Here is a 21,355-nt window from a genome sequence, read left to right as displayed (position 1 = left end):
AAATTTGGCATGTGAAGGTTTTCGAGGGCAAGAATATTTTCTATAGTAAATAAGGACCCCTCCCCACTTTAAGAGGGGGGGCTCCTGTACCAAAGAAACACAATTTTCCTCATAACTCGAGAACTAATCAAGCAAATGGAACCAAATTTGACACGTGGGTGTTTTTGGAGACAAAAATTTTTTCTATGATGAACTGGGACCCCTCCTCACTTTAGGAGGGGGGGCTCCTATACAAATGAAATACAAATTTCCTCATAACTCAAGAGCTAATCAAGCAAATGAAACCAAATTTGGCATGTGAAAGTTTTCGAGGACAAGAACATTTTTTATGGTGAATTAGGACCCCTCCCAACTTTAAGAGGGGGGGCTCCTATACAAACGAAATACAAATTTCCTCATAACTCGAGAGCTAATCAAGCAAATGGAACAAAATTTGGCACGTGGGTGTTTTTGGAGACAAATTTTTTTTCTATGATGAATTGGGACCCCTCCCCACTTTAGGAAGGGGGGCTCCTATACAAATGAAATAAAAATTTCCTCATAACTCGAGAGCTAATCAAGCAAATGAAACCAAATTTGGCATGTGAAAGTTTTCGAGGGCAAGAATATTTTCTATGGTGAATTAGGACCCCTCCCAACTTTAAGAGGGGGGACTCCTACACAAACGAAATACAAATTTCCTCATAACTCGAGAACTAATCAAGCAAACGGAACCAAATTTGGCACGTTGGTGTTTTTGGAGACAAAATTTTTTTCTATGATGAATTGGGACCCCTACCCACTTTAGGAGGGGGGGCTCCTATACAAATGAAATTCAAATTTCCTCATAACTCGAGAACTAATCAAGCAAATGGAACCAAATTTGGCATGTGGAGGTTTCTGGAGGCAAAAATATTTTCTATGGTGAATTAGGACCCCTCCCAACTTTAAGAGGGGGTGCTTCTACACAAATAAAATACAAATTTATTTATTTATTTATATACAGTCAACAGGTTAAAAACAACCCCAATGACTCCACTTAAATTTACTTACAAATAATACAAACATCTTTTAACATCACACCGATAACGCTCTTACAAAATTACTTTTAATAACACGTCTACACAAATTAAAATCGAAGCACTCGAAACAATTCTCAAATACACGGCACATATTTTTTATTGGCTCATGCATCCCATAGTTTGTCCTGGATCTCCCCATATCGAGGAACATATGGGAACGAAGAGCACGTCTGCGGATGTTCACGTCCAAGAGGCCTAGAAGTTCAGGGCAGTCAATGTAGGACGTTAGTAAGTCGCTGATGAAGCAAGCCTTGGCGACATCTCTCCTAACGCTGAGTGAGTCAAGGTGGATTAACTTGCAGCGATCAGCATAACGAGGTAGGTTATTCCGGTCGTTCCATGGCAGGTGTCGTAGTGCATAGCGTACAAATTTGCGTTGGACGGCCTCGACTTTGATGATCCCATTTTGATAGAACGGTGCCCAAACGACCGACGAATATTCGAGAGTTGAACGCACTAAAGCACAGTATAAGGCTTTGAGGCAGTAAGCGTCCTGGAAATACTTGCCGAATCGAAAGATGAATCCCAACTGCGACGAGGCCTTGGAGACAACATATGACACTTGATCTTTGAATGTCAGTGAGGAATCAAGAAGTACACCAAGATCTTTCACAGTGTTCTCACGTTTTAAAGATGTACCATCGAGAATGTAGTCGTGAAGCATTGGTGATCGTTTGCGGCCGAAAGAAATAACACAGCATTTAGAAGCGTTCAAAACCATCCGATTTGTTTTACACCATGCTGCAAATGCTACGAGTTGTTGTTGAAGAGAGAGGGCATCGCTTGGTTTGTTGATGACGTAATAAAGTTTCAGGTCGTCAGCGTAAGATTTTTTATAACAATCCAGGATCAAGTTTGCGTCATTCATGTATAACAGGAAAAGAAACGGGCCAAGATGGCTACCTTGTGGAACTCCGGACTTAACTGGAAACGAAGGCGAAACAAAATCTTCTATCTTAACGGACATATTCCGTCCAGTCAGGTACGAACGCAACCAGGAGTGTAGGCTACCAGAAATTCCCAATCTCTCGAATTTAGCCAATGCAATATCATGATCCATTTTGTCAAATGCAGCCGACAAATCAGTATAGATGGCGTCTACTTGCGAGCCTTTCTCCATATGGCGAATGACAAAAGAAGTGAATGCCACCATGTTGATCTGGCGAGATATATGGCGAGCATTTCTGCGTTAAAAATTCAAGAACAATTAGTTCAAAAAGCTTCGAAGAGGCACACAAAGCGGCAATTCCTCGATAGTTGGATACGGATCGCTTGCATCCCTTCTTGTGAACCGGAAAAACGTAAGAATTTTTCCAGCAGCTAGGAAAAACACCAGTGGCCAATGAGCAGTCAAATATTGATGCAAGTGGAGATGCAATAGCATTGATGCAGTTCTTTAGCGTAACGGCTGGAATTCCATCGGGGCTGGCATTCGAAGAACATTTCAAACGTTTTGCTGCTGCTATAACGATATCACTTGTGATTGAGTAATGGGGACCAACGCCAGGTAAGGATGGCACATTCTCAGCTGCTTCTGTGATAACAAGCGGGCTGGCTGGAGCATCTAGGAAAACACTGCTGAACTGTTCTCGAAAGAGCGATGCTATTTGATCTATTGTCGACGCCTCTATGTCTCCGTGATACATGGATGTAGGAAGACCAGACTCTTTTCGTTGATCGTTAACATAACGTCAGAATCCTTTTGGTTTAGATTTGAGTGTCCGTTGCAAGCGATTTAGGTGAATATGAAAAAGACGCTTATTTAATCTTTTGTACTTCCTATTGGCTTCAAGGTACAGGGCTTTCGATGTTGCAGTTTTCAATAAGCTGAATTTTTTCAATGCCTTCTTTTTCAACTTTTTTAGACGTTTTAGGCAACGAGTTGACCAGGCAGGGTAAGCAGGCCGTTTTCTTATTCGCTTTGGAACAAACTGATCAATTGCATATAGTAAAACATTGCAAACAGTGGAAGCAGCCAGGTTGATGTCACGATCACGGATTAATTCATTCCAAGGAACAGATGTGAGAAAGGCATTCATACCGGTGTAGTCAGCTTTACTAAAATTATAAAATATACTATTGGGACTAGCACTAATGATTGGACTTCGAGCTTCATAATGCATAGATAATAGCAAAGGCGGGTGGTGTCTACAATCTTTGACCAACGGACATGGTGCATGTGTCAAGCTAATATTAGTCACTTCCTTGCTTACAAAACAGAGATCTAACAAACGGCCATTTTCGTTGAATATCCTGTTCAGCTGTCCCAAACAAGCTGTACTAAATGCGTCTAACAAACAGCTGGATGTAACACTGTTACTAGAGCGAGTCGCATTCGGATAGAGAAATCCGTTAGTGTTGAGCTGCCAAGTAATGCTGCGAAGATTGAAGTCGCCTACAATGATGATGTTATCCTTGGCATGCAGCTGAGATACGATCCAGTCGAGCGATTTGATAAGCTTTTCGATGACATCAACATTGTTAACACGATCTGGAGGAAGATAGATAACACCGATGAAAGTGTTCGCTCCGAACAGCGCAGCTTTAATCCAGAGTTGTTCGATTGCTGAATAATCGGGCGGAAAGACTTGACGCGAGTTGATTCGCGAGCGGATGGCTAGTGAAACACCACCTCCTGAGCACTTATCACTATTGGTCAAAGATCGGTCCTGTCTGTACAAGACATAAGAGTCGTCAAACAGTTGACTAGAGACGGTATTTTCGTTGAGCCAGGTCTCTGTGAAGGCGTAAATATCATAGCAAGCATCTGAGCATGCGAGTTTGTATTCCGTTAAAGAACAGTTAATCCCTCCAACGTTCTGATAATACATCAGTAGAGGATCGGTTTTCGGGACGGATCCGACAGAGTTCTCCAACGCGGGTCCATCGGCTGTGCATGTTGCGGCAGTAGAATGCGGAACATCGTCGAATTGAGAGACCTCAACACAGCTGTTCAATGTGCGGCGTTCGAATGAGTTTGGATGGTTGTGCAGAGTAGAGTGTGTACTAAAATCGGAAAGATGGTCACCAGAATATTGCTCATCACTTAAACGGTAAATGTACTTGCCTGCGAAGGCAGGCTGGAGAACCTCTTCATCAAATTGGACACCAGGACCACGACGACTAAGATGAACGCAGGCTGCAAAAGGCGCGACTGGGTCGAAATGAGAAGAGGTCTCCAAACTGCTTTCTAACGTGCGTCGTGGTGGTGCAACAATTATTCCGACATCACTGTCTCCTCTGATGGATTCCGGATGGGGGCTGCCATTGATGGTAATGGGTCTGGAGTTTTTTCCGGCTTCCAAAAATTTTCACTCGAGCGAAGATCCTTAAACTCGCGGAAGAGTAGTCCTTTTGGCCAGGTAGAAGTGGACAGAGCTTTAGCTTTCAAGTCGCTGTTCATACCAACTTTAAACGAAACGAAAGACATAGTGCTGATGTCACGGCCATTCGCAACTAGTCTTGTAGCGATAATTTCTTTAGTACCGAGGCGTTTTTGTGCTAATTCACGAACTTGTTCAGCAGTGACATCACGAGATATGCGTGAAAGGTAGAGCCAAAATTTCGGTTGGTTGGCTGGAACTGACACGACTCCATGTGAGGGTGAAATCGATTCAGCAGTTCCACATGCAATCGGCTGTTGTTGAAACCGTGAAGGTTGACGTTTCTCGAAAAGTCGACGACTGGAGAAATATCCTCATAATTCGAGAACTAATCAAGCAAATGGAACCATATTTGGCATGTGGGTGTTTTTGGATGCAATCATTTTTTCTATGATGAATTAGGACCCCTTACCTTTTTAAGAGGGGGGGCTCTCATACAAACGAAATACAAATTTCCTCATAACTCTAGAACTAATCAAGCAAATGGAACCAAATTTATCATGTGGGTGTTTTTGTAGGCAAGAATATTTTCTATGGTATATTTTCTATGGATTTCCCCACTTTAAGAGGGGGTGGGCTCCTATACAAATGAAAAACAAATTTCCTCATAACTCGAGAACTAATCAACCAAATGGAATCAAATTTGACATGTAAGTGGTTTTGGACGCAAGATTTTTTTCTATGGTGAATTGAGACCCCTCTCTTCTTTAGAAAGCGAGTTATGGCCCATCTCCCCTTTAAGAGGGTGGGCTTCCATACAAATGAAATGCAAATTTCCTCTTATCTCGAGAACTAATCAATCAAATGGAACCAAATTTGGCATGTGGGAGTTTTAGATGGCAGAAATTTTTTCTATGGTGCATTACGACCCCTTCCCCTTTTAAGAGGGGAGCTCCCATACAAATGAAATTCAAATTTCCTTATAACTTGAGAACTAATCAAGCAAATGGAACCAAATTTGACATGTGGGAGATTTTGGAGTCTTGAATTAATTTTACGATAGTTAGAGACCTCTCACCCCTGTGGTAGGGGGATATGGACTCTCATACAAATAAAACAGAAATTTTTGCGAAACTCAAAAACTAATCGAACTCGAGAAATTCGAGAATCTTCCATAAAACATTAGTCAATACAAGACCACAAAAACTATCTATAGTAACACTAGATCATTCAGGACGAGACGGTCGCGAGTGTTGCCGGTGACCCGCCGTCGGAAGCGCCGCCCACTGGGGGGCTTGCAAAATTCGAGATTGTGACAAAGATCATCCGAGATTCATGATTTATGTACAACACAGGTTAATTTGTGGCAATACGAAGTTTGTCGGGTCAGCTAGTATATATATATATAGAATGCCAGTGTCGCTGCAGTGCGCGTGGTAAACATCACACATGTTCAGATAATGTATTTACATTATATATGCAAATGTGTGTGTGTGCCTGAGATTCATCAAAAGGGGAATCTCATTGTCAAACTTTGACAACCAGTTTAAAATTGCTTCAAATTTCTGAAAAAAAATCGGTGCAAAAGGGCGCAGTTGTGGGATTCTATTTATCCGGACGAAGAGAATAAGAACGTTTAAAACCATTTCACTGGCATAAAAACACAGCGGAGAACGCACTGATGACAGCACCAACCAGCGCACAGATAAAGAACAGACAAATAATAATGAGCAACTTTGACAACGAAGTTCCCGATTCACAGACTTGATACAAATTGTTAGCATCATGTATTCATGTTTACCACAATGAGTCCTATAGAAAAACAGCGACACTGGCATTCTATATATATTGATTCTACTGTATTACCTCATAGAAGCAAGTTCGGTAAAAGTCATGTATGAAACATTTTTAGAGCTGAATGCAATCTACGATCTTTCTGAATTGAGTACTCCATTTTTTTTGTATTTACGCAGTAATAGTGGAGAATATAGGAGAAAAACGGAAATCAGTTTTGGATTCAGCACTCCAAAAACATATAATTCACCAAAAATATTTGATGCATCTGAACATTTATTTTCATACCTGTGTAATTTAATAGTCTAAGTCCCCCCTAACAAAAAAATTTAATTGAATTAAATGGAATAAATTTCTTCTACTTATATGCAAAACATTTCAAAAACAACATTGGACCTCTTTCAACGACAATTAGTATTTTATCAAGACCTTAATAGTTAACTAGTAGTCATTAACTTTTCGTCGGAAAACGCAATTTCGAAAGCAGTTTTTAGGCCCAAAAGCTGTTTATTAGAAATGTATTTACTGCATTCTTCTTGCCAATCTGAACACAGCGAATATATTTTCATGAACAGAACTTTTGTTTCAAACAAAAAAAACTGCTTCTGAAATTTGCAGAATCGATGACGACTAATTTCACCTTAATAGCTTCTTAACCTGCACAACGCAGGATGTTGGTTGTCTAAAGCTGAAATGTAGCAATTTGATAACAATATGTGTCGTTTAATGGAAATATTTAATGAAAACGGTTTATCTTTCCGCTTTCTTTTTCTAGAAATATTGTCCAGAAACAGTGGCTACTTGAGCAGAAAGATGCAGGATTACGATACCGGAATCGGTAGCACTACAACGCTGCTGAGCCCTCTCGGATCACCACAACCCATTTGCAGATTGCAAAATAAGCTAGGGGGAAACGTTTCGCAAATATACAAGGTAACATTAAATTATACATATGCATGTAAATGTCCGACATATGATTATGTCATATGGTAATGATAACTAGTAAGCTAGTAAATTTTATATCTTGCTAAATTGAACAAATGAATTATTTGCTTATGTATAGATATTGGTATTTGTGGCTCGAGCAGTACGTTTCTCAAAATGTATAGATGCATAGATGTAGTATGAGGATCTTAAATATCACTTCGTCCATCTACAATAACAAATGATTTCGTAATACAGTACCAGGTTGACTGGGAGAGGTGGTTGCCAACTCCAAAAATTCGCAGATGATTTTGATATTACAGCTAGAAGCTGACGGCTGAGGCAATCTACGTTAGACTGAAGGCGGATGCCAGGAAGATTGGGTAGAAAATGAATTTTGTTGAAGACTAAATGCATAAAAGAGGCTCGAAGAAGGTTTCTAGTAGTCCTGTCGAGGTCGTCTGGAAAAGCTAGATGTTGACTACTCTTACTGAATATCATTCCTCTCTTTTCGATGCCCGCTCGCCGGATCATACCTTCAATAGCAACGTTGAATAACATACAGGACAGTTCATCCCCTTGCCGCAACCCTCTGCGTGACTCGAAAGGACTCGACAGTGCCCCCGAAACAAGCGCGTGACACACCACTCGCTCCAGGGTAGCTTTGATCAGCCGCATCAGTTTGTCCGAAAACCCGTTTTTGTGCATTATCTGCCATAGATCAGCTGTGATAGCTGTTCGCGCTCGACTACATCGTATGCTGCCCTTGAATCCACGAAATATGATGATATTTCTGGAGGATTTGTCAAAGAGTAAAAATTTGATCCGAGTAGCACGAGTTCACACAAAGGCTGGCTGGTACTGCCCTATAACTTCTCTTGCTAATTAGAGATAGATGACGTAACAAAATTTGGGAGTGCATCATGTTGGCGACGTTGACCAGCGTAATGCCGCGGTAATTACAGCAATCTAGCCGATCCGGTACTCCGGTACTTTCTTCTCCACCCAAATCTTTGAAGGTATCCTAGCGGTCAGCGGTTATTGGCCATTTTTGTATAGTTCTACCGGGAGTTGGTCCTTTCCGACGGTTCTGTTATGTTTCAGCTGACCGATTTCCCGCCGAATCTCTTGGATCGTTATCGTTATCGCTCTTATCGTTTGTAGGCACTCCTAGGTTAACTTCCATTGTGTCTTCTTCTGTTATTTGTGGTTTCCAACCTCGTCCCGCACATATCGGGCTTCAGTATGTCCCTTACGAGATTAGTTCACATTCTAATAGAACTTGCGCGTCTCATTAGACCGGAATAATTGTTCTAACTCTTCACGTTCTCTGTCCTCCTTTTGGTGGTTGTTCCTCGTCGATACTTGGCCAAATTCTCCTTCGTGGCATGCTTAGATAGTTTTGCAAGCTCTTTTTTTCATTGGGGGAACTAGCGCTCATTTCTAGGGGGGGCTATAGCCCCTGGCATTTTTTCGACCATTTTATTTCCTTGGCATATTAAAATTAAATATACATTGATGCATGGGAACTTTAAGTAGTGATGCATATAAAAATTACTCTCAAGTTTTTATTATGTAAAGTTATCTAACTATAGTTTTTTCTTAAATTTAAAAATCCAGCCTGATTTTTCTAGGGGGGGCTTAGCCCCCCTTGGCCCCCCCTTAGTTACGCCAATGCTTTTTTTTCTCCATCGCTCGTTAACATTCCCCGTCAAACCAATGATTTCGTGCACTCGAGCTTTCTTCACCTAGCACCGAGCTTCATCCAGCACGTGCGCGTAGTTTTCGGCAACTCACGTGTTGCCTAATTGCCGAATGGATAACCGAGGAGGGTGGCTTTGTTGCGTAGTATATACCGTTGATAGTTTTGAGCGCATGTACAGCTACGAGATAATGATCCTAGATGATACCCGTACCCCGTAGGAAGCGTAGATATGAGTGATGCTCGAGAAAAATCGGCCATCGATCAGAGTATGGTCGATTTGATTCAAAGTTCGTTGCTCATGTGATCTCCATGTGGCTTTGTGGATATCTTTGCGGTGAAAAAGTGCTTCTGATTAGGCCTCCGGAAGCTTGCAAAGTTGATGCATCACTGACCGTTATCGTCCGTATCGATGTGTAAATCAACACCGGTCTGTAAATCGCTTCCCTGCTGAATTGGGCGTATCTTCGATGATGATCTTGATGTCCCTTGGCGAACAACTATGAACGTTGCTTGCAGCTGCGCATAGAACGCTTCCTTCTCGTCGTCGTCGTCGTCGTCGTCGACAATGTACGTTTATGATGGTGTAGTTGAAGAAACGGCCATCATTCTTCATCCAATTCATCACGCGATCCTGCGTTCTTATCATTCCTAGCTCGTTGATCGGTCCACCACTCGGTAAAATTGGGCCTTCCTTACCGCCACGGATCCTTCATACTTTCTCGACTTTACGACCGATCTTCTGCATTGCCACGATGCCGAACTTTTGGGGTTCTAATTGATAGAGCAGTACCCTGTCGACTGCCACGTAATTCAGCGATCTGCAAACTGGGTGTCAAAATAAACAACCCAGCAAAGGATGCCAACTGCTTGGCTTCGTAGATGCCATCTACAATATAAACTTAACTTCTAAACTTAGCAACGGTTCAGGCAAACATAATGGCTGTTTTCTAACATTAAAACTTGTTTTAGCCACAGTAACGCTGGCAGCCGACGAAGGCAAATAAATAAAATTAAAACTTTTAGAAAATCATTTTTTTGCAAAGTGAGATATAACCTCGCGTCAGAAATCGATTCAGGCTTCTTATTCACAATGGGTTTTCAGTGAGTTTGTTCTCCAGATTCATACTAAGGCAGACAAGGCAGTTTAGCATAAAAATATAAACGACTCAATGACTCTACACTGTAGAGTCTACAGGTTATGAAAACCTTTAGTGAGTTCAATAGTTGTTCAACATACCTTGATAATTATATTGCATTAGTGATTAATACAATCGCTTTCAGTATTACTTCTGTTACATGTAATGAACAAGGTGATTCTACTGTGTTACCTGACTCACTGCGAATATGCGTTGTGTTCGCGGGATCGTGTTGGTTCGAAACGTTTCGAAAAATATCGCCCTTTCGAAAATATTGTTAATTTTGATCACTAAAAATAACGTACTTGAACGTTATATTTCAAGTGCCAGTAGTACGCAATAATTGTATTGTGAAACAGAATTGTTATTTATGCAACTTTTTACAAATTGAATGCAATAACAAAAGCACAACTTATAAAAAATCGTTTGTTATCGATATTAACTGCATATGCGTCATAAACGAATAAAACGCATGGTTACGTTTTATTTCAATAATACGCATATTCTCAGTGAGTCAGGTAAAACAGTAGCAATTCTCCAGAATTAGGGAACGCATAATTATTCTTTAATATCCAATATTCTGAAAATAGAAACGGAATGAACTCGCCATTAAATAAAATGCCTATAAACTGTTAAAAATGACGTCAACGGAAAAGTTGAAGGAAATTAAGTGTATTTTCGAAAAAAAATACGCTGAAAGAAAAAACTTTGCAAAATCAAAATAAAAAGCATAAAACATAAATTATCTCAAAACATGTCCCCTCTGATTCGTATTAATGATAAGGTAAAATATGTTCTAAAATCTGGCGAAGAGCTACTAATGGGCACTCTATCGGATTTTTTGTTTTATTCTGACAATTTTTCAAAAATTTCCAAATTTTACTCATTTTTGTAAAATTAAAAACAAATCAAATTCTTCGCATAACAAATTGAACAAATTAGAGTGCTCTAAGCAGGCTACCACTATAGCCGAGAATAATTGAACAAATTACGTCATATAAACTTATTTCTTCGGTTCAGCCGTTCTGAATTAGGCCATTACAAATATTTAATGAAAATTTTGATCTTAAGATGTCAGGCGATGGGGGGGGATGGTAGCGAGAAACAAACAATGAGATTTTTTTAATCAGGCAAATCGGGGATTGCATACAATTAGAATTCTAGGAAAATCGATGTCTAACGATGCTTCGATTTCCGAAAAAAAAAACGATTACTAAGGTCATGAGCTATGAGTACCGCAAGATACAGCCCACACAAGTAAATTACATGTACGCTGTCGCCACGCAGTGAGATACTTCTGTACTATTTTCCCTACTATCAGCAAGGGAGGCTCTGTAGCCGCAAGGTTACCGAGTCGGCTTTGACAAGCGAGTGGTCGTGGGTTCGAATCTTAGTAGAATCAAAGCCATTCGATGTCAAATAACTTTAGCATGGGTTTATTCTCAGGCCCCTCATTTACCCTTCCTTCATGCTGAATTTCTATATATTTACCCACTGAAGCCTCTTGACTTGACAGTGCAAAAGTCCCTCCTATAGTTATAGGTCAGAGGAACGAGGGAGTCCTCGCCAGGGACGGCTATAATATGGGATAGTGCTGGCAGCGAAGAATAAGTGAGTAAAGTAGATCAAGCTTTGAAGAAAGCGTAAACCCCAATACACACAAGCACGCATAAAATTTAATAAGCATATTGCTTTCTCAATAGCGGTTATAGCAAACAGAAATGCAGTGCAGGTCATACAGCAAGCACCCGGGCGATATTACAATAGATCAACTCTATACTGGTCGCAGTAATGAGTCCAGTAGTTACTCATATCATGATATATAACGTATACGCATATACACTAGCCCCGCCGATGACAAAATTCTGAACTATTTTTCATACCATCTTGAAGGTGACAATCACTTGTGTAAACTTCTCGAAGACCACTACTTTCTAGGTAATCAGTAGCGTAAGTTACAGCGTATACTGTAATATTACATATACGGTAGCGCCACGTAGTGAGGCAATTCTGCACTATTTTCTATACCATCTGCAAAGCTGCTATTACTCAAACAACTTTGCCTAAGAAAGTAATATCTTAGGTTACATGAATTATAAGCTATAGCAAATAAAGCGAGTTCGCATATACACTAGCGCTGCACGTTGAGAATATTCTGAACTATTTTCAGTGTCATTTCCGAGATGACAGTCATTTGAACAACCTTCCCGAAGACTGCAACTAAATAGTCAGTAGCGTAAGATACAGCCTATATAAGAATATTACCTCTGCACTAGCGCCACGTAGCGAGAAAATCCTGAACTACTGCTGCCTGCCCGCTAGTCAACCTTTCAATGAAGACGATTGTAATATGATTCCAAAATTTGCACTTGCACCCTTTTCACTCCAAGTAGTAATTCACTATAATCGCTTGGAATGAAAGGGGTACAAGTGCATAACTGAGAAGGAAAGGGGTGTAAGTGCAAATAACATTTTCAAAACTATTTTATAAATCCCAGAAATCAAAGTGGTTTTCCAAGATTTCAATAGATTTTAATAAAGTAAAGCTAACACAACCATAGTTAGTCATTAGTTTTCTATTATATAATCTCACGAATTTTCTAGACAATGTTAACTTTGAACCTGATTTTCTCGAAATTTACTTTTTGTCACTTACACCCCTTTCTGACCCACTCATATAAGAGTGCATATACAGTTGGATTTCGAATTTGGCATGATTCGATTTTGGCATGGTTCGATTTTGGCATGCCTCGATTTTGGCAACAAAAGTACTCGTTTTTGGCAACACAAGATATTTCACCTCCAAAAATATGCTTACATATCAATCAGTTTCCGCATACATGCTTTAAATGACGAAAAAGTGATGCCCTCAGAATGTTCATTAAAAAAATTAAGTGGTTTCGAACAATAATATTTTTGTTGCCGTAGGACTACGTCTTACCGCAGGGTGTCAATAACTTATTTGCACCGCACGGATAGTTCTTGGCGGACTTTTTAACATAAATGGTTGCCATCGTTAATTAATGATATTTAGTCAATTTCTAAAGCATTTACATTCAATTTCTTCATATCAAAAAAGGGTGTCGATTTTGGCTCGGTTTCGATTTTGGCAACATAGGTGATAAGCATTTGTTACCAAATTCGAAATCCTATGTAATAATAAATGCAAATAATAGTGCATCTTTTTACACTATTAATGTGGCCGTAAATGCACCTATTAGGGTGATAAAAACTTTTGTTTTACCTTTGTTATACTATAACAAAGGTTTAGAAATTGGTCGAAAAACTCCGGGAATCGAATCGAGTCCCGAAGGGCCGAGTCACATATATCATTCGATAGGGTTCGACGAACTGAGCAATGTGTGTGTGTGTGTGTGTGTGTGTGTGTGTGTGTGTGTGTGTGTGTGTGTGTGTGTGTGTGTGTGTGTGTGTGTGTGTGTGTGTGTGTGTGTGTGTGTGTGTGTGTGTGTGTGTGTGTGTGTGTGTGTGTGTGTGTGTGTGTGTGTGTGTGTGTGTGTGTGTGTGTGTGTGTGTGTGTGTGTGTGTGTGTGTGTGTGTGTGTGTGTGTGTGTGTGTGTGTGTGTGTGTGTGTGTGTGTGTGTGTGTGTGTGTGTGTGTGTGTGTGTGTGTGTGTGTTTGTGTGTGTTTGTGTGTGTGTGTGTGTGCTTCATTTTCTATCGCCTGTTTCTCGGAGATGGCTGAACCGATTCGTTTGATTTTGCTTTTGTTTGAAAGATACTATTTCCTAGTATAGCAATATTGAGTTGTTTCATGGTCCGACGTTTCATTTTAAAGTACCTATAAGCAAAAATGTGAAAACTACCTGACACGATTTTCTCCGGAACCACATGACCGATTTCAACGATCTTAGTATCAAATGAAAGCTCTTGTTAACACTAAATTTGTCAGAAAGTTTAATTGAAAACAAACAAGTAGTTTAAAACTTATGCTTAAAAAACCTGTTTTGACAAGGTTATAATTATCGCCTGTTTCTCAGAAATGGCCAAACTGATTTATGCGCTATTATTCTCACTTGAAAGGTAATATAGCCTAATAGATCACTATTGATTTGTTTTTTGAATGGACGTTTAATTTGAAAGTTATGCGCAATCGTATACAACACATTCAAATATACAGTAATTTATAACGATTTCATCTAAGATAGTCTAGTGTAAATTATCTTGCCATCAAATTCCTTGTTGCAAATATATCTGAAAAATTTTAGAACAATTGGTTTTGCGGTTCAAAAAAATTTAACACTCGCGCCAACTTTTGTAACACGGTTACTCGCGCACACAATTGTCCAAAACCAAAAAAAGTGCGAATTATAGGAAAACTTAGTTTTAGGTTTATCGAACCTTTGAAAGGGTTTCTTGAAATTAAAAGCTCTATCTGCTGGTAGAATTTAGATTTTGATTAATCCCGCTAAAAGTGAAACAAAATTATATTTTTCTTCACTTTCAATATAACACATTGGTCTGTTCTGCAAAGTTTTAGAGCATAGAGTAAAAATATATAACTTTGCTAAATATAGTATACCTCTATGCTTGCTTGTTTAGGAACTGTAGAACTTTGATTATAAAAAATACCCTAATTTTGACCCCGAATTCCTCGACTACCAACAGATGGATACATTTTAAACATTTTGCATTTGCTGGTAGTTTTGCTGCATACAGACACCATTTTTCCATATATAGAAGTGAGACAAAATTCCAGTTGGGGCCAACTGCGGTACACCTCACATGCTGATTGCTTCGTTTCTGTGACGTCGGTTTATGCAGATCTGTTTTCCCAACAATTTAAAGTATTAATGCATTGAGTAATTCTGACATTTTGCTCATAACAAGTTTATAGAAGAATAGAGTAGGGCGGGGCATAAGTGCGATGTTTGAAGTTGTCATCAATTTTCGTGAGATATAAAGAAGGACAACAACATAATATATTTTATAGTGATGCAGTAACTCAATGTCTTTGCATTCAACTATAAACCATCTGCGGTAATAGTGTTTTGCAAAATAAATTCTTCTTTCTTCTGATCAAGTGCCGATACGCACTTTTACCCCACTAGCGGGGTAAAAGTGCGAATACCGCGGGGCAAAAGTGCAAAGCTCGAATCCATGAAATAAGCATAACAGTAGCTAACAACACCATATTATCTCCAATCTGCGGTATGTTTTGGTAAGGAATATTCTCAATTTGCACCTTTTCTATTTTGCGCTGGCGTATTGAAGCCTCCGTCAGATCGAAACTTTTTTTTCATCAGCGGAAAAACATTGTTTTCCTTCGGTGAACATCTGTAGAGCACACAGCTTTCTGCAGATCTTCCATTTCTAGCATCTGTAATATAGTGCCTAAAGTTGTACATAATTAGCTATACATTTTTGCCTCGTCCATGAATCGCACTTTTGCCCCGTCCGTGAATCGAACTTTTACCCCGCTAGGCGCTTGATGGGGTTAGATTAAATTACGGAAAAGCGAAATATATTTTGTAAATTCTTTTCACTGTATTTTCAAAACAGATATGTGAGTGATGTAAAACGCTGCTACAAATTTTCAACAAGTAATATCCTCTTGTTTATATCGTATTTGCCGTATAACGAAAAACTACATCAAAACCGCCCTAAAATAACATTTGCACATAACTCAGCAACTATGCTTTGTAAGCAACCAAAGTTTAAGTAGTCACCCATCCATACCAATGTAGTTAATTTACTCGGAATCTGCACCGATAAATCATTGAATCGCACTTTTACCCCTCCTTACTCTACACGTTAGTTAAACAACGATTTGTAACTTTATAACAATATGGCATTCAAAAACCTACGCGTGTTGTACAAAATACAACCGAAGATTGATAAAAATTGATGAAATTTATTCAAGAAAACTTTATTGGTGTGAATCAAATAGAATGGTATTACAGGAAATCATGCATAGTTCAAAAACTTATAAACTAGACCTTTACTACGCAATGTATACGATGTTAAAGAATAATATTTCCTCTTACAACTTAGTTTTACTTGCACTTACTCAAATTAGTAACAACTTTATTTATACTTACTGAGCAATTTCATGAAAAAAGGATCTATCAAAATTTATAAGTGCTCCTATTTTTTTCGAATTTCGTAAACTTATTCAATTTCCAAAAATTTTATGAAGACGTGTCGATTTCTATCTCAAATAGCTAGTAAGGCCGTATAACAAAGGTTCCAACGGGCAACGACAATGTTGCTGCTTCGTTTCGTCATATATATTGGTATTAGGGAAAATAGTCCAGATTTAGTTGCCAGGCACAATATCAATAAACTTCTCTGACGACACCACCCTTGAAAAATTATGCATTATTTACGAGATAACTAATGATCGCATTTTTGCGATTCGGTACCGCTGTACAAACATACAAAATATATACGAATAATAATAAATACATTATTATCATATTTTATTATTCCAAATTTAGTCCTTACGTCCTTTATTTTATAACTTTGTTCTTCATACTGATAAATATCGTTAACCGTTTTTTATAGTTCCCGCAGGCGAGTTTACGAGAGCAGAAAGGTGGTCCAGAAGAGAGGCATTAAAGAGGCTTTAGATTTGTGTTGTGCCTTTTACTGTTGACACATTTCAGACGATTCCTTGAAGCTGTCTGGAAAAGTCTAGTTTACGCACTACACGCAGTGATAAATACATGACATATACATATATATATATATATATATATATATATATATATATATATATATATATATATATATATATATATATATATATATATATATATCTACACGTCACGATAATTGCGCCTGTCAGTTTATGGCCTTACGCTTAATTAGCTCCTTGGTGAATAGCATTGCTTTCGTGGTGAAAAAACGCTGTGTTTTAGCCGAAAGCTCAAAATCAAGGCAGCAAGCAATCGCCAACAGGCAGATTTAGCTCTCTGTTAAGTAATACGAATGATATCTACTAATAAGACCGCTAATAGGAATCTGTTACGCTCTGTGCAGATTACATTCGACAGGCAGCATTGCCCCTAAAATGATTAATGACCGTTACAAACTCGTAAATGAATTTTGACCATGAAATCGTAAGGCCCCAGTTTAGGACAGTCGACTGCTGTTTGCATTCGATATAATCATCCCATTTGAACCACCTCAATGCATTACGTGAGCCATTATTTGAGCTGGGAAACTAATTGAATCGTGTTTTTGGCAGAAAAACAGACATGGGCACAATTATTGCTGTGTTTGAACATGAAATATTGACGCGTTTAACTATTAATTGACACTTTTCGTCACGCTTTCTTGAGGATAGAATATGAGAAAAATGTATGCAGATACTGCGGTCTTTAATACCCGCAGTGCGACCCAGCAATGTCCCTAGAGCATATGATTGCAATGCAAATTACACGGCTCGTTGCCTACTACTAGACAACCAATGCTCTGAAGTAAGCGTCATTGCACAATGGCGAGCATTCTAGTGTTGCGTAACATTACTCCAGCTGTAGCAGACTGTATCTTAATTTGAAATATGTACATGGTATTTGCTTCTATGCTATCATGAGTTGTAAATATTTATGATAATTTCTATAAAGGAACCACTAAATTTTATTTTTAAAATGAAATATAAGTTAATATAAGTGGAAAATTATATACAAATCATAATCAATCTTAATCTCAAAAGTTCATTTTAATAATAATCTAATATTCCATCGGTCATACAACATTCACCCATTGCTAACTTCAAAGCTGCTAATTTATATTGATTTGTCACAATAACTAAATAAAAGCATGTAAAAATAGTTTTCTTAGGCGTCTGTGTACCTCGACTACAGTTGCTAATCACACAGATAGTACACAGTGCATAGTCGCATTAAATTTAATTGCAATTCCAATGTCATCGCTTAGGCGCATAATTCGCCCGCTCTGATTCGCACATGTAGATACATAAATGGACATTTCATGCTAAATCAGGTGTGTGTGACCATTTGATCTACCGGCGGCATCAATCAAGCAGCGCCATTTACTAAACGGCAAAGTTTGATGCTTTTGCTCGTACTGCTTGGTGATGGTTAATGCAAGCAGTCGAAGTGTCACATCAATCAAGCCAAATGCAGTCATCAGTTAAACGCACGTTCAGTACGCTACCATGTAAATCGCAGTAGGGCAAATTTGCCTGCCCATTAGCAGACATACGCCAAATGAGAAGATTGTTCGTGCTTCGAATGTAGGGAAACTGGTACAAAACGCACCTTTTATGCAAAACATCATGTTGCAAAACATCAACGATGCTATATACAGATTCTGAGATCTATGCAACAAATAAAATTGTTGCATTTTTTAACAAATATTTTGAAACGAGACCCCCTTACTTGTATAGTTTGAAATTTTTGGCAAAATGTGTGTAACCAATATTGTTTTTGTGATCTATCATGGAGTATAATAGTCGGTTAATAAGACAGAGTATAGTTATATTAAAATTTACCTGCTGAAGTGGTAAAGTTTATAAGAAAACCATGAACATGTAAATATGCGGAATAGAATCGCTGACTTAGTCCTTTGATTTTATCGAATACTACTGTTATTAGTGCATTATTATGCTGCAAAATTATGAACTAGATTGTTAACACCAAAATAAAAAGAGTATTAAAAAATTTGTGACAGTTTTTACACATATAATGGCTTGGGCCATTCTACCCCACTACTGATGCGTTTTATACAGTTCTCCCCCTGCTATAAGACAAGCGAATAATGAATAAAAAGAAAGACGAATTCTCTTTTCAATTTTACCTGCAGGGATTTTTTCTATACGAGAGTAAACACAAATCGCGTAAAAACAGTGAAATTGCAAAATCACATTAAAAAAGTTCAACTAATTATAAATTATCTTTAAGAATCTTAATATAATTTCCGGTTAGACGAGCAAATAAAACAAATATTCCATTTAATTGTACTTTAATCCGAAATAGTACTTTAAACATGTATTGATCCGTAAAATCTTGAAAAAACTTCAGAAAAGTTGATAGTCAGTAAACCATTAAAAGTCGGATATCATGTACAAAAAGGTGTAAAACATGTTTTTTTAAAATATATCTGTGTTTCCATCGTATACAGATTATTGTATCATGAAAAATTCGGATTTTAGACTTCCTGCCACATTTAACAATACATATAACGTACCTGAAGCATGTGAATTAAATTAATTCTGATGCCTAATACGTGTTGCGTAACATTTCGCAACCCATCCTTCACGTTGTTGCAACGAGTAACGATAAATGAACCCCCTACCCGCTACACTCATGCGTTAGGCTATTTTTATACGATTCCTTAAAAGAGACTCTTTATCGAAACCCTGCAACTTGAATTGGTAAACTAAACTATGATAATTTGCACCCTTCACCGGCTGCCATGTGCCAAATACAGCATATACCTACATGGGTAGTGTGTCTGTACGTGAGAACGACAAACATGCAACAATAATGAATGACACAATGCACACCACAATTGTATTTGACGTTTTACTATTTAGAAAAGGAGGGCAGTTAGGTAATCGCTCTCCAGCATAGGATACTATTTTTGCATAGTTTGTTGAAATAATAGTTGCACTGACATATAATCCTTCATACCTTCGCGCACACAATTTGCAAATTGCAATGCTAGATTACTAGCTGTTGCTTGATAGATTTGAATTACAGTTTTTAGAAGGAATCATTCCAACGGAATCCAAGGTCGACATGGAGATGTTGATAGAAAGTCTTGCTGCGTATGCAAGATGTATTGCTTACGAAACATTTGCATATCTGGAGTAAGCCTTATGTTAAATATTTCTTATGATTGCCACGTCACGCACAAACACAAGCATCGTTCGGACGTTTATCATTTATCTTAAGTAACAGTTCAAATATTTTAAAGTTTTGCATAGACGCGTTGTATTCAACCAGCGACACTGAAATTTGAATTTTTTTTTCAGGCTCCAAGTGATCTCATGTCATCGGATGTGTACAAACTGAAAGATCGACCACCTCGGTGTCCGTCCGGTACTGGAAAGTCAGAACCACACTACGCCAGCATATCAAATACCACATTTGGACTCGGCATGAAAACGTCACAGCGCAGTAGCCTCAACAGTAGCAGTGAAATTTCATCCAGTGCGTGTGCCACTCCTCCACAAAATAGGAGACGCCTTTTTAGTCCTAAGAATCTACGAAGTCCGTTTGGTTACCGTCGCAGTAATGCTGCAACAGATAACTCAACAATGTCTGGTAAGTTCTGAGCCACAATTTCAACGCTCAATAGGAATTTTTCGTCATATGTCGGGTACATTCAAGCAAGATACCCTCTTGCGGCAGCCGAACGTCCGACGGAAAATTGTTATTGGTCGTTTTCCGCTACAATTGAAGATCAGTCCGGTCTTAGTTTACGGCAAATCCTATCTCTTGCCAAAATTGGTTTTTAAAACGTTTAGTATTTAGTATACAGAAAAACCATAAAATCATATAATGAAAAGTGGTTCTAACAGTTCAACACATAGATTGCAGAACTTCTTTCGCATGCCATCTTCACGCTCTCTTAATTCCCGTTTTCTCTATCGCGAAATCAAAAACATAACCGCTCCGGAAATAGGCTTGGCGTCTCTTCTGAATCCGGCCTCATATCATCGAGCAGCAACTGCAGCAGCCAGCAATTTACGATCATCGACTGCCTCACCCGCCGCTGAACCAGCCCCGGCAACGGCAGCAACCGTCAACAAAAGGCAACGAAACGCTAATGATAGCCATAAATTTCATCGACTCAGCTTAGGCACAGCGTCGATGGTTTTTGGCAAAATTAAATCCCTCTGGTCAGCGCAAACGTCAACGGCCAACGCCGGGCTGAATCAATTAGCAGGCACGGATTGTTTCGAGTTCTTTTGATTACTTGTGTTGCGTGGATTATTTGATTTGTATTCACTTTTTATCCGGCTTCGTTTTCGTTTATTTTTCGTTTGTTTGGATTGATTGTTTTATATACCTTTCGACTTTGTTTAGGTTTATATATTTCGATATTGATGTTTACCCATTCAACGTGAACTAATTGAATGCTTATAGTCAAGTGTATTCTCGCACTATTTATTGTTGTGGATGGAGTTTCGGTTTTAAGACACGTTGCATGCCATTAACGTCGGTTACTAATTCTATAAAACCGCTTTCAAAAAGTGGTGACTTTTCAAAAAGTTAGTGGATATACCTAAATATTTGCATTTGATCTTTTCCGCAGGATTCTTTAAAACTTGTGATATAAAAGCAAAACTTTGGGCTTAAACCACTTGACCCTTCTTCATCGACAAACTTCGCGGCCGGCTGTTAGAGTACAGGATAATTACGGGTCTAGTACAAAAATCCTACTTACTCCATCTAGCAGCACCGTCTAGCCGAGATTC

At 38.7% G+C, this 21,355-nt stretch overlaps 1 protein-coding gene across 2 annotated transcripts in view; it reads left to right on the top strand.

The window, feature by feature from the left end:
- Positions 1 to 21,355, top strand: part of LOC128741887 (protein TANC2) — a 117,619-nt gene that overhangs the window by 88,244 nt on the left and 8,020 nt on the right. For both annotated transcript variants that reach the window (XM_053837989.1, XM_053837990.1), the window contains exons 4-5: positions 6,954 to 7,111; positions 19,907 to 20,198. In XM_053837989.1, coding sequence (XP_053693964.1) covers positions 6,954 to 7,111; positions 19,907 to 20,198 — 450 coding nt within the window. The remainder of the gene's footprint in view (positions 1 to 6,953; positions 7,112 to 19,906; positions 20,199 to 21,355) is intronic.

Source organism: Sabethes cyaneus, chromosome 3, assembly GCF_943734655.1.
Source record: "Sabethes cyaneus chromosome 3, idSabCyanKW18_F2, whole genome shotgun sequence".
Classification (NCBI taxonomy): domain Eukaryota; kingdom Metazoa; phylum Arthropoda; class Insecta; order Diptera; family Culicidae; genus Sabethes; species Sabethes cyaneus.
The sequence above is the reverse complement of the archived record's forward strand: the minus strand, read 5'-3'. Positions and strand labels throughout refer to the sequence as shown.